This window comes from Apteryx rowi, unplaced genomic scaffold (genome assembly GCF_003343035.1).
Source record: "Apteryx rowi isolate R43461 unplaced genomic scaffold, aptRow1 scaffold_17, whole genome shotgun sequence".
NCBI lineage: Eukaryota > Metazoa > Chordata > Aves > Apterygiformes > Apterygidae > Apteryx > Apteryx rowi.
Window position 1 is genome coordinate 4,955,745 of NW_020447974.1, and position 14,488 is coordinate 4,970,232.

At 46.7% G+C, this 14,488-nt stretch overlaps 1 protein-coding gene across 1 annotated transcript in view; it reads right to left on the bottom strand.

Annotated features, from left to right (window-relative positions):
- LOC112963542 (cell surface hyaluronidase-like) overlaps positions 1-14,488 on the bottom strand; it is a 56,097-nt gene that overhangs the window by 36,930 nt on the left and 4,679 nt on the right. The window contains exons 2-14 of the mRNA XM_026060689.1: positions 14,336-14,482; positions 13,505-14,066; positions 12,979-13,148; positions 12,473-12,661; positions 11,948-12,117; positions 10,782-10,991; positions 6,825-7,030; positions 5,124-5,193; positions 4,265-4,393; positions 2,916-3,001; positions 1,421-1,552; positions 1,265-1,300; positions 485-637 (exon numbers count right to left, since the gene is read on the bottom strand). Coding sequence (XP_025916474.1) covers positions 485-637; positions 1,265-1,300; positions 1,421-1,552; positions 2,916-3,001; positions 4,265-4,393; positions 5,124-5,193; positions 6,825-7,030; positions 10,782-10,991; positions 11,948-12,117; positions 12,473-12,661; positions 12,979-13,148; positions 13,505-14,066; positions 14,336-14,482 — 2,260 coding nt within the window. The remainder of the gene's footprint in view (positions 1-484; positions 638-1,264; positions 1,301-1,420; positions 1,553-2,915; positions 3,002-4,264; positions 4,394-5,123; positions 5,194-6,824; positions 7,031-10,781; positions 10,992-11,947; positions 12,118-12,472; positions 12,662-12,978; positions 13,149-13,504; positions 14,067-14,335; positions 14,483-14,488) is intronic.

Genomic DNA, 14,488 nt, shown 5'->3' on the forward strand with positions numbered 1-14,488 from the left:
TGCGCATGTCTGCGTAGGGAGGCTGCGATTCTCCATGGAGGCTGCAGGTAAGACGTGCGAGCAGCCTTCCTCGCCTTTCCCCCTCCAGCCCAGCCGGGACTTGCACAGCTTTCCCTGCGATGCTGGCTGGCACGTCCAGGCACCGTTTGTGTTTCCAACACAGTGAACGGGAACTGGCCCCATCGGCTCAGACGCTGTGTGTTACTGAAGCACTAAGGAAAAGCAATCTGGTATCTCTCAGATTCTCTAATCTACTCTCCAGTGACCAATAAATTAAGCAGAAAATTAAAACAAACACATTCAGTTGTGGAAGCTCTCAAACTGTTGGCCTGAAGGAGGAGTTTCTTCGGACGCTTATTACTTCTGGCCTGTACAATAATTTAAACACCCGGTATAGATTACTCTTTGCTAGTCACATTAATTCCTGAGGCTTTTATTCTAGCTTCTGCTAATGCCAGGAAGAAGTGGCAGATAAATAACTTACTGGTTTCTGGGCAGGGTTCTGTATTGTCCGTTTGCCCCTCTTCCCCAGTAGCTGTTTTGGCCTCCCCGGGAGCCACGGTTGCTGCTTTCTCCAACAAAAATGGAGCGTGAAACCTCCAGGCTGGAGCCGTCATCTGTTGGGAAAGTTCCATCGCTACAATCACACAAAGAAATACAAGATAACTATGCAGCGCAGTGCGAGGGATGAATTGATGCTTTTAATTACACCTCTAAAACCGGGAGAATTTTTTTAATTTGAAAAAAGCGCATCCACCAGTGTAACAGCCTGCTTTACAACCTCTTTAGAAAGCAGCAACCTAGTACCAGTGACAGAGGTAGCTTAGCACTTGGCCATCGGGGGGCTTTGGACGTGGCTCTTCTTTGCGGGTCCTCTGCGAGGGGGTGGGCTGGGAGCAGCCGGAGCACGTCCGGACGCCGGCGGCAGGAGCCGGCCCCGCTGCTCGCCCCGCAGCGCCCCAGCCGCAGCTGCCTTCGCTCGGCCTCGCTGCACTGCGAGGAGAGTCTCCTCGAACGCAGAGCCAGATGTTTAGTCTACTGGTTGAGGACCTACGGTCCAAAAGGCAGTAATCAGCTCTAATGACATGTTCCCCAGGCAGAGAGCGTGAAAGGCCAAATTGCCCCTCCTATTAACTGCTGCGCCGGGAAGGCTTGATGTGATCTGGGAAGGAAACGTGAGTTTTGCTAGTGCCTTGCCGTAATTATCAGCGGAATGTTACATTGTGGAAAAAAATGGAAAAAAGGGCGCATTTTAAGAAATTACCTCGCTAGAGTGAGTCCAATTCCGTTGTCTGAAAACCTAGGAGAGAAGCAACGCGAAGGTGTAAATCGCTAAGCATGTCTGAGGTACGGCCGGCCCGCAGACCTACGGACGTCTGTCAGGAGGAGCGCGATACACCACAGAATTACAGTAACCTACCCGGAGTTGCGGAAAATAATGTCGCCGCCCCTGGCCCAGGCCCCATGGTCATTATTTTTAAAAGCAATAAGACCATCAATTACGGCAGGAACTCGCGGCTTTTCGGGATCGGCGTCTTGATGTGGGCGAAACCTGAAGCGAGGAGCCTGGTTAATACGGCACTAAAGAAATAGGAAACAACCTTAGACGCAGGAGGTCCTGCCAGTCAGAGCTCAAAATGTTTCTGAATAGGATGGGCCTGAAGAGGTAATATTACATTCTGGATCACAGTCAGACTATTAGCTTGATTTCACTACTGTACTTTCTTACAAAGCAGAGTATAATAAACCTTAATGAGGGTGAAAGCCTGGTCCTGGTCAAACTGACAGGCGATGTCTCACTGGACTTCAGTGGACCCACAGTTATTCCTTAATTTGATTGAGTGTGATTTAGAGGCATGGAATGCATTTTTCCCAGTCACTTGGGCCCTTTGTAATTGCCCTTACAAGTCCCATTGAGAACCCCTGGATTCATGCTAGAAAAATCAATTAGGTGCTTTCAAAATCTCATTCAGCAAAGATAACCAAGTAATTGGAGATGCTTTCATTGCATCTACACACACTTCCATATGCTCCTTGCTCTGCCAACAGTGAAACTATCACATGAAAAAAGGATTCAGCCTAGAAATTTGACGCTTCTCAATTACTTTTAGAATATTTCTTGCCACACTGGCTGTTAATGGGAGACTTGTGCCGTGTTTGGGAAAAAAAAGCTGTGTTTATTCTCAGTCTACCTTCACATGCTACTTCTTCCAAGTGAGATACTGAGACACATCCTAGAGTCCAAGGGGACAGCCCTGGCAAAGAAGTCACAAACAGGGCGGCAAAGTCGACCTTTTCTTTTAGCCATAAGGGAGAATCATATGTGGCATTAATGATGTATGAGAGAGCAGGAGAAAAGCCAAGACTTGGCCCAGAGCAGTGGCTGATTTCTGCCATGTCCTTCTCACATAGGCCCACAGGACTGCAGTGAGCAGGAAAATGGCATTAATTTACCTGCTTCCTCTCTGTGAAAGGAAGCTCAGAAAATTTCAATAGACAAGTTTATATACTGACAAAAAGCATCGAGACTGCATTAGCTGAGCCTTACTTTCCTCATTAATCACAGACTTGTCTCAACAATCTCTTATGTCATCTTTCAGATTTAAAATCCTCTAAATAATTAATAAACGACGCTGAAGTTTCCAAACCTGCTAAAGGAATAATGGAATCTAGATCCTTTCTCAAGTGCTTCACTGCTGAGTGCTCGTAGCCCCAAGTGCACGTGGATTAGTTTTGATCAGCAATAACACAAATGATTCATAGCTCTGAAGTATGTGCCTCTAGACATCACAGATAGCTTGTGTGTACTTTCAGATGTTCAGCCATAACGAGGCATAACGACGTGCTAAATACAACGCAGAGGCCAAGAAGCAATACAAGGAAGCAAAGCACTTAGCCGTACAGTGTGTGCTTACCTGGCATTATCTACAGTGAGATACTCTCTGGGATCTTCAGCGCTGGCTCTCGTTGTCTTTACTCCTTTACCAATAAACAAACCAGCCTGAAAATACATGCAACACCAATTATTTTAACAGACTGCACCTCAGAGACTCGCGGTCACAGATWTTATCAATGAACGGGGGCAGCCAGCATGCTCAGGCACAGTGAGCGCCCCAAAGCCCGGGCGTGCGCTGCCTTTTCTGTGTCACTTGGCACCGCTTGGTGTGACACAAGCGCTGGATGTAGCGTGCCGAAGGCGGGACGGAGCTCTACGCCGCCATATGTTATGCATCAACATCTTGGGCTGTCTTCTGACCCAGCGCAAGGCATTGAACTCCCACTCACTTGCTCGCTCTCGCAGAAAGCAGCAAGAGCTGCTGCCAAGCTCTTGATAACTTTTTGGAAAAAGAGCGTTGTTAAGAAGCGAGGCTTTAGCTAAAGAGCGCCAAGTCCCCCGACATTCAAAAGAGAACGTGAGCCACTGTAGCCAAGTTAAAAATTTTGGGAAAGCAACAGCTGCCATGGACCAAGATACAATATATGCAAGGCACAGAAAGCAGCACTGATTTCAGGTTAGAATCCTAAGAAATAAGTTTAAAATGCTTTTTATAGCTTACAGTTTAAGTTTTCACGTCAACAGTATATTTTGCAAAAAGAGTTTTTCTTGCAGTTACTCTTGAATTTTTGGTCTCATTTTGCAAAGGTGATGAGCAAGCCCTGGCACGAGCTCCTTTTGCTCACCCCGTAACTCCTTGCGGCACTACAGCCAACAGCGTGCTCAGTGTCCTGCCTGCGCTTCCTTAGATCTCACCTACTGGTAGGTGCCTCTATGGCCTGGATGCTTCTCATCTACCACAGGCACCCAGCTGAAGCACCCGAATGAGGAGCCTCATTCTGCTCAGCTCCCTCTGTAATCAGTGGAAAGAGCATCCCCAAAAGCTGATTGTCTCTTGGCGATAGTGAGCAAAATGCACTTCACTGTGGCACCCCAGTTAACCACCTAAAGCTAAATGGGATGAAACCAGGCCTTCATCTGTAGCAGTATACATCCTCCTATGTCGTCCCTGTAGCAAGCAGCCCTTTGAACCATCTCACTGCACCACGCGTCAGGGAGCAGATTACTGCCTGCTGCCCCTTTGGGCAACCAGAGCTTAAACACTCACCTACCCCATGAGGGAGTAGCACAAAAACACCTGCTCGTGTTAGAAGACCATTACGAAAACGTAAGGCACCCACAATGATCTTCTGATATCGGAGCACCGCACACGGTCAGCCCTAAGCCTTGCTATCACATTGGTAGGAACATACAAAATCATCCACTTGCCTTGAAATTGGAGTGGACTCTGTTGTTGTAAAATATGCCCAAGGGGGTATGTTCAGCCTGTCCCTCTGGATATTGCCCCTCGGACTGTCCAGTCGGAACCCGGTGGAAGATGTACCATATCCCGACATCCTAAAAAACAGCAGAAGGTCAAAGAAATGGGGCAGCACAACTAACGATATAGATTATCCCACTGTGCTGGCCAGATTTCTAAACTGAGCCTGTAAAACCTGTATGAGTCCTGGGGACATTGGCCAGCCCATGATCTTATACCTCCCAACTTATCCTGTGGCAAGCACAGTGCGCCCCTGGGACACACACACATGGATTTTAAAAATACATATATTATGGGTGATATTCAGGTGGTTTATTAGAAAACATAGCCTCTTCTATACAGGCATATTAAACACAAACACGATTTGAGTAAACATCAGAGATGATAACTAGCCAGAATACAAATACATGTAATTTTACTGGGCATGTTAACCATTAACTACAAATAAAAACCAACATTTGCTAAGAGACACCACACACCATTTCCAGGCACAGTTGTGATGGAAAACTGTATCAGAGATACCAGTGTGAGAGCGGGAGGCAAACAGTCGTTCTTAAGAGAGACAAAGGCACATGAGGCGTGTGAGGCTGCTCTTTGGGTACAAACAGGACTTTCCAGACGATATTCTGTGATGTTGTATATTCAGTCTGTAATTTCCTAATTGCTTTTGGACTCATGTGGAAATATATATCCAAATTTTACAACGATGCACTAAAAATTCATTGCCCTCATGCTAATGACATCAGTAAGAGCAGAATATATGGGAACAGGAGGCAATATATAGCTCTTGCTGTTAAATGATTTTACCTGAGCACCAGCTGCTGCATTCTCTATTAAGTTGTTGTTTGGATTTGCAATCCAGAATGTGCTGACAGCCCTGAAAAATCAAAATCAAAATGATCCTAAGCAGTTACCAAACAGGAAGGGTTACATTTTCATAGCACTGTACTGGACTTCAGCCACGATGCTCCCATTGACTTTAAAACTCCACACAACCTTTTAATGACACTCTTTAAGGAAAAAAAAAAAGCAGCTAGTGATGTCAGACGTGTTCATTTATGGAACCACATGCTGAAAGTATTGTAAATTATAGGAGACTATTAACACAAAATCCACGCTCTGTTAAATGCAGCTTAAGGAAACCTGATGTCATTTTTTTCAAAAGTTAAAACATTTGGAAAATGTCTGAAAAGTAAACTTCTGTTTTGGTTTTCAGAACTTTGGGGGAAGGGCAGGAGCTATGGGATTCTCTATGGATTTATGATGCCTTTACATGAAGCACAAAACAAACGTCCTTGCAAGCCACAAACGTCTCATTAAGTGGGAGATTAAGGAGGTATTATTTTGACATTTGTTCAAATAAAGATTTTTTGCTTCAGACAGAAGATGAGTAGTGGCACAAACAGAAGCCAGATGTAGTTATGAAAATATTATCATCTGTTGTCTTACTTCATTTGATAACATCTTTTGCAATAATAAGAGCAAGTGTAAAAACACCCTAAATATTTTTCTAATGATCACACCAGTTAATTTGATCATTTTAAGCAGAAAATCCCAATATTTTTTTATCCACCTTAACTATTACATATTCAAGAATCCACACTCCTTTGGATGAACTCAACCACTGAATAGGTGCAAAATAAATCTATATTAACCACACAGTCAACTGTAGCATTCTGACAACAATAATTCTAATTCATTCAGTAGGGTTATTTGAATAAGTAAAAATAAACAGTGTTTGGCCCCTGGATTCTTTTCCAGAAAACATGACAATATAAATTTCCTTGGCTAAACTATGTTCTTACTTGCAAACACCAGCCAGGTCAGCACTTGGGTGACCTGAGCACCCATATTGCAGTAGACCAGTCTCCAAAATGGAAGCGAACTCTAGCCAGTTATAACAGATATTGTTTATTGTGTTATAAATGAGGCTCACCATAATTTATGCTAATCTCTACATTCTCACTAAATCTTCTAATTTACTCTAGACATTAATGTACTCATGTACTACTGACTAATTTGCTCTAGCTGTTGCAGCCCAAATTCATCCCTGGTGAAAACAGGCAAAAAACTCTCTTGGAAGTAAGTGATATTTATGCCAGCTTAGACCAGGGCTGAAACGACCTACATTTATCATACAGATTTCATGAAGCCTTCAACATCCTACTTAAAAAGAATTAAAAAGAGTCCAGAAATGAGCAAAATGCTCTAACATATTGATGATTCCCAGGAACATAACAGGAATAAACAACAGCAAATATGCATCGTTAGGATTCAGGCAGATGTTAACAGGTGTCTCCACATGTGAAACACTGTCAAGTAGCCAAATTATTTTAAAATGAGAAATGATATGAAAAGCTACAGTTTTTCATTTGACGTCGAATGGCACTATGTAAAATGGAGATCGTGCACACTCCCCTCTGAAAAGTTTAGTTTCACCACAACATTCTTTAAGCTAAAAAGCGCAATGCAAGAGCAAACAAGGACTACGGGTGCTGGGGAACTTACATGCAGTCCGTGCTTGGCATGGGAACGTAATTCCCATAGACGTGGCTACGGATTGCAAGGCACATGGCTTCATTGCGATCCGAAGGTAAGATCGTTCCCGACCTCGTGAGGAGGCCCAAGTTGTGATAGAACGTATTGCGTTGCTCTGTCCCATCTTCAAGGAAGAAACAGTGCCCCAAAGTGTCATAGCCAATACTGTCTTTCACCTGGAAAAAATATACAGGCCACAGATTGCAATGTTAATAGCAGCAGCAACTGTGAATGACATGCTTTGCTTATCAATAAACTCCAAAAACCTCACGGAGGGGTTTTGCCACCTTTCTGCACAGCGAGCAGCACCTTCATTCGCACCGGTTCTGGGGCTAACTCAAACTATTTGCAGGTTGCACGAGAGTGCACCGACCTTGTTACACAGCAAAACTCCTATTAACATTACTTGCAGGAAGATCACATGCATAATTAAAGAAAAATAGTAAAACACTAGATTTAAAACTGGCCTCAGTTCTAGGAGAGAATATTCAGTTTGGTGTCACGGACTAAACATCTTACATGATCAGCCAACAGAGCAGCCTGGTTAATCCAGAAATGTTCATGACTGCAACACTTCCCAAATAAAATAAGATTTTTTTAAAAATTTGCCAGGCAAAATAATTTATATTAGCAAAGCTTCTGATCTTTCTCCTCCATTCTCAGAAGCTGCAGGTCCACTTCATTCCTGTAATGCCCAGCTTGTGCAGAGAGTGCCCTGCACTGTTTCAGCCTATTTAAGACTAACTGACATGAGCAGAGATATTGCATTAAACCATAATTTGACCAAGAGGACTTAGCACAAGCCTCCTTTAATGCATGGTCTTATGAAGACCAATTTAGAAATTCTTCCTTTAAATGTGAATAGCAAATCAGGCTAGTTAAAATACCAGCTATTTATTACTAAATCTTTCTGAAATGTAACTTTGTGCTTCAAATGGTCCATGTCAGCACATTTATTCACTCTTCAGGCATACAAAATTCCTGTTGATGTCAATTAGAGTTATGTCCGTGCAAGACTGCAAGATTACCTAATCTTAACCTACTTGGTCACTTCTATATACAGAGGGATACTTGAACTAAATCCATTTTGGTGTCATATCCCATGACTACCCTGTGATGAACTGCAACTGTACATAACAGCTGGGGTCACAAACAGTGCAACTCCCATAGGATTATGTCTACTGGATTTCACTGTTTTCCTGGCAGTCGCCCCTCAAACATGTCATCAGTTGCTTTTGTTTCTGCCTCAATGAGGTGTTCAAGAAATAGTTAAAAATAATGCAAAACGCAGCCGGGCAACCATGCCGTAATTAACACATTGTTGGAAATCAACTGAGACCAGAATGCAAGTGCAATAGCCCCAAGTGAGCTATGAGGAACATACAGAAAATCGCATGCAGCGAGACCGAGGGAAAGCATCCCTATCAGTTGAGTCTTGGAAATACAGATAGTTAGGAAGTGAATTTACTTAAAAATGCATGTTTCTTTGCCAACCTGCAAAGAACAGTAAGCCCAGCTACTTATATCCTTCCAAGTGGTAGGCAGAAGACTATTTTTGGAAAGAAACTATAAAGTAAACCTCCCTCTGCCATAAAGGAAACAGCATTTCAATTGTAGAGTTTTGTTGTCATGAATTTAGCTGAAGTCTAGATAATCTGTGCTTCAGAGGGGTGCATTAAAAATCAGCCCTGTATCTGAATCCAGATTTTAGCTTTCATTAATATGATTTGTCACAGCTTCAGAAATGCRTGGCAGCCCTGAGAACTTTCATACTTGAAACTAAACGGACCACCCTCCTAACCAGAAATAACGTTATTTAAAGATCATTTATATTTGCGCAAAAAGATAAGGGTCCAGACTGTTAGGACAAAACTTGCAGTAATAGGACTGACTGGTTCTGGCCTGTCACAGACAGAAAATACAGGCTTGGAAGCGAGAGCCTACCTGTGGCACCATGACATTAGGAGTAGCATATTACTGTACGTGTCAGCGTGCAACATCGCCCGCAATGCGGTCTACAGCCCCTTTGGTGCGTCCAGCACAAGATAATTATGATGCCTTCAAACACTGAATTATATATAGTTCAGCAACACAATATAAGTGACCTTTATGCCCTGCAACATTATACATTAAAGACTACAGTATTCTGCGGTATGCGTGACGTGTGCCGGGGAAGCGAGAGGCAGGTCGCAACCTGCTTTTTAACCCCGGCGAGTAACCTGAGCCGCGCTGCCGCCAGGGGCCCGAGGCTGGCACGCAGCAGACGATGGGAGCAGCGACTTGCACGCGGCGCTGAGCCACCCGGGCACGGCGCAGCACAAAACACAGCATTCCCGCCGCGCGGATCTGAAATTACATCGTCTAAACACCGCGAACGGGAGGGGCAAAAAACCCCCCCGTCTGCTTTAATCTGCCTCAGAAGTTGAAGTTTCATAACCTAATGCTAAAGTCAGTACTCATCTGTATTACTTAACAGCCTCACTCTGATATACATGCTGTTCTCTGGTACTGCAAGTTATTTTAATTTATTTTAAAGCAAGGTTTTTTAATGCATTTTAATTACTCTGTATTGTAAATACTATATTGAAACCACAGGAGTCTTCCACAAAATCACGTATCTGTCCTTGGTTATCAAATCTATTCACTGATTCAAGGACTCAAAGCCTTCAACGGTCAAGTGCTGGGGGACTGGACCTCGCACTTGGATTCTTACTGCCTTCACATCTGTTGGATCACACATATCCAGATAAACCCTTAACAACGTCATTTCTGATAAAGACCAAGAGCACAAGCCGTACTTCTCAGGGACAGTATTCAGGTAAGGCCTAAGCTTTCATCCCAGGCAGGTTCCTTCAATTCAAGAGGTTAAATACTGAGGGGAAGAGACAGGGAGTTACACCACTTCCATACATTTTGGGCACATCTCCTGCTATCTGAGAGCTCTGTAAACAACAGCAAGCTCTGTATGCAGAGAAAATCATCATGTATGAGAGAAGGTAATCAATAATTTTGGGTGATCTAGACAATATAAACACAGTGCAGGATACATGGAAAGTGCTCTCAGCCATACAAGTCCGGCATCGCATTTTCATGCATATATTCTTTTAAGTGGACCATTTTACACAGCGTCCACCAATGCGCGTTTATGTCATATCTTACAGCAGCTTATGTCCGGGGTCAAGAAAAGTTGTCAGAAAAAAACAGGGAGTCACTGGTAGTTTGGGGAGCGTCTCTGTCTAAACACACATTACCTGGACGAGGAAATGCCTGTGGACACCAGAACACCACGCAGTGTCCTGCAGAGCACACAGCAATTGGACATGTCTGGACTAGAGCGGGGATCTGTCTTTCCCAGCTGAGGCACCTTTTTTTTCTTTTAAAAATATGTTCCTCTCCACAATGCCCTTGCTAGGATCTAGGTCAAAGCCAAGTTCCTGAGGGCTTTTCTGGCACAGAAGTGGCCGACTGGGTCTGTCCCTCTCATATTTCATTCCCTTTGTCATGTGAATATTTTGGATTCGTGACACATAGCCCCTGACTTGGACAACTCCTGTCTTTTATATCTTCTTTGCAAGTTAAAGGTCTATTGCTTCGAACCTTACATTTTAAATGAAAATTTCTATTATCACAAACTGTTCAGAATAAGAATGGCAAAAATTTTACTATATTTGATCAAACAATTAATAATATTAATTAATAAGACAATACTAAGAACCTGAAATTCGTTTCAAAGAGCAGTACCTGCACAGCAACAGTCCTAAACCCATCAAATGGAGTTGTCAAGTCAGGACATTTCTTAGGGAAAAAAGATGCTGGATTCTGATTTCTCTTTGTATCACAAAGCAGCAAGACAACTCATACACTTCTACTGTTTAGCAGTGTGTAAGCACCGAAATTAGCTTGGTACTAATAAAATGTGTCTCCTACCAGAAGGCCATGAGTTCCATGTATGGCAACACACCTAGAGAAGCAGTGGTGGATAGCCAGGTTATCGAGGTAAGTTGGGTGTTCGTATCCTCCTCTCTCATCCACATCTCCGGCCAGGTGAAAATGCACAGGGTAGCTGCCCAGGATTTGCTGCCCCATGTTTTTTAATTCCACTCCTGACATGTGAACAGAGCCAAAATTCTTCTGGATCTGTTGACACAAATGTAGATCCAAGTAAGGCATTAGCAATATCAGAACACGAGACAAGAAAAAAAAAAAGCCTTTTTTTTTTTTTTTAAACAGTAGGCAACATGTTTGCAGTGTAACCCAGGGCCCGATGGCGGAAGGAGGCGTCGGAGCCCTGCTGCGCCTCAGGCCAGCGCAGCACCTGGAGAGGAGCGTGCCAGCAGCTGGATCCCTGCCGGCGGGCGCTGCCACCAAGAGCTGCCAAGCAGCATGTATGGCATTTATTGACAGCAGCGCGCAAGCGTGTGAAACAACTACGGACAAAATATTCCTGCTAGCTACAGAAAAGCATAGCATTTACCAATAGGCTCTATTTCCTGGTGAAACTATCTCCGCCAAGTGACTTTAGGGCAGAACATCTGCACAGCTCCCCAAATGCCACCAACTGGGGCCACTTCGGGTCGTGGCAGTGGAGGAACTCACCAGCCAGCACTCAGAGGAAGTGCAGAAAAGCCAAGTATCTGCAGCTTCCTGCACATGCGCTAAGGTTATCTGTGGCCTCTGCAGCAGCAACACTTTGCATTTCCACCAGGAGCACGCGGGCCATGCAAGAGGAGGCAAAGGAAAATGAGGGGAGGCCCAGCACTGGAGAAGGTTTGCTCTGAAGGAACCACAACGTCTTCAGGGACATCTTGCAAACTGTGTAGCTTCACATCAACCCTACTGACAGTGATGGCTCTAAAGAATACCCTCTAGCCCAGAAAAGAGTGTATTTTTGCATACACAGCGAAGAAAATGTCACAGTCTCATCTGGAGTCTAGTTCTGCAAAATAGCCCAACCAACCTTCCCCTGCTTTGTAGACAAGCATACTTTTTTCCCCAGGCACAGTGTTAGTTTCATGCATTATATTGCTTGTTGACAAACCAAGAAAGCAGCTATCTGGAACCACCTACAGGCATATGCATTAAAAGTCACTCACTTTAATATGTCCTCCAAACGTGTCAAAGGAAAAAAACTGGCATTGATTTTGTCCATAACAGGAGTCTTCCATTTCTCCTTGAATAAGTATATTTCTTGTCAGAAGACCAACCTCTGCCCTCATATCTATGCCATCTATAACTTCTCCAATGTGAAGATAAAGTGGACTGCCTGTGAAAACCAGAGCTCTTTTTATTCAGGGTGAGTACGGTGTCTTTGCTATCACATTGTTCTAAACAAGTGCAAACGCTTGATTTACGCAATCACCAAGTTTTGGGGAATTGACCAGTTGTTAGCATCTGATCCCAGAGGTGATCCCAGAAGCCACTTCTGGCTTCTACAAGGGACCACCGCCCGGAGTCAGACTTTAAAGTCTCACTATCAGGGGCCTTCAGCTCTCACATGTCAAGTGCCCATGCATTTATAGGACAAAATGTAGCTAAAAAGACAAGCTGAATATTGACAATGTAAATATTTACATTACTTAATAGCTTAACACAAAATAGCTTAATATAGTATTTCATACCATCAATTTTCACTTGGTTACTTTTACATTCAGTGCAGGGAAGGAGATTAAACTCTTCAGCTTGATGCATTGAATAATCTGTACTGGCAATGACTATTCTGTCACCAGGTAACCAATCTGTAACCTCATCCACTAAATGAAGAATTATTCCTTTGGACACTTCCACTTTAAATCCATTATGAGGCACTCCTGAAAAATGAAGCAATCAATTATTTTTACAGTCATGCATGATGCTATCATGCAATTAGCCAAAGAGCGTACCAATTTAATTTTATCTAGACAACTGCGTGTGTGTGATAGCAGGGCTCTGGCCACTAAATATTTCAATGTCATCTCTTTCTAGGCAGCTAATGTTATTTTACGAGAGCATTGTGGTTTAGCTTGGTCACATGCACATGAGCAAAATTCTACAATATTATCATCATCGTATCATTCAGATTTGCAGCAGCCGGAAGAAAAACAGAGCAAAGCAACAGAAGAGAGACAACTGTAGGGAGACACTAAACCTTTCACCCATCCGCTGAAAGCAGTAACGGTGAAACGGATTCCGTCGTAGGTCTGGAAATCTCTTTGGGCTATAGCTAGCCCCGTTGTCCCGTTCCCATGATATTCTCTCTTATCTTCCACTGTTGAAAGCAGATCCCCTCCGAGGATCCCCACCAGAGCCCAGGGCTGCCTGAGCGGGAGCAGGAAGGAGCACACCAAATTACAGGCTGCGCCGGTCTTGAAGGAGGATGGTCAGCGCTTCGCGGACAGCTTTGGGCGGGAGGGGACGGTGCAGCGCAGCCTGCCCTGTCCGGCCCCCTCCCGGCTCGCTGGATGCCGGGCGCGGGGCTCGAACCCCCCGCGCCGGCGCCGCCGCTCCGTCGGGGCAAAGCGGAGCCGGGCGCCCAGGCGCGGCGGCCGCCGGCGCGGAGCTGTCCATGGTGGCGCCGCGGGTCGCCCGCCCGCCCCCCCCCCCGCCGCAGGCGCCGTAAGCGCCGGGCCCCGGCGCGCCGCGAGTTCGAGCCCCGCGCCCGCCGCCGGCCTCACCTGTGCCCCAAGCGCGCGATGTGCCTGCTGCCGAGGCGGTCCCGCAGGAGCCGCCGCGTCCCCGGCGTGAGGCTGCGGGCCGCCGAGTCCCCCACGGCGGCCGCCACCACCCTGCCGGGCGCCTGCAGCGCCAGGAAGTCGCGCAGCCGCCGGCCCTCGCCGGGCAGCAGGTGCGTGTCGAAGCGCCCGGCCGCCAGCACCCGCGCCGTGCCGGCGTCGAGGATGCGCAGGTTGAGCCCGCGGCTGCCCCAGCGCCTCTCGGAGGAGTAGGGACCGTGGCGGAGCCCGCCGGGGTGCAGGGTTTTGTCCAGGAGGGTCCAGGCGCGGGGCCGCCGGCCGTGCAGCTCCAGCACGCCGCCGCGCCCCACGCCCACGAACTTCTGCCCGAAGCCTTCCACGGCCGCCCCCTCGGCGGCCTGCCCGTACAGCGAGATGGTGGCCCGCGAGCCGTAGGGACACCGCTCCGAGCCGATGTGCAGCTCCCCGCCGTCCTGGATGAGGATGTAGCGGGCCCGTAGGGTGATGGGCGGCCCGTGGGGGCGGTCGGCGAACACCAGTCTCCCTGGGGGGGGCAGAGGAGCGGGGTTAGGGGGCGGCGGGGAGCGGGCACACCCCGAGGGGACGGGAAATGCCGCCTGCCAGGCAAAGGCACCCTCCTCCCCCCAAATTAAAGCGGGAGATGGCACCTGCCGCGCAAAGCACACACCTCCACCCGCAACATCGCAAAGTTGGACGGCGCCCCCGGAGCGCGGCGATGGGGAGGTGCGGAGCCCGGGCGAAGGATGCAGCCGCAGGCGGCAGGACCCGAAGGGGCGGCCCGGCCCGGCTTACCTCCGTCGCGGATGACGAGGGAGTGGAAGGCGGCGGAGCTCTCGAGGCGCAGGGCCGCCCCCCGGCCCACGACGGCGGCGCGGCGGGTGTCGGAGCCGGGGCGCCACGGGGCGAGGTGCGGGGCGGGCTCCGGGCAGGGCCCTGCAAGAGACA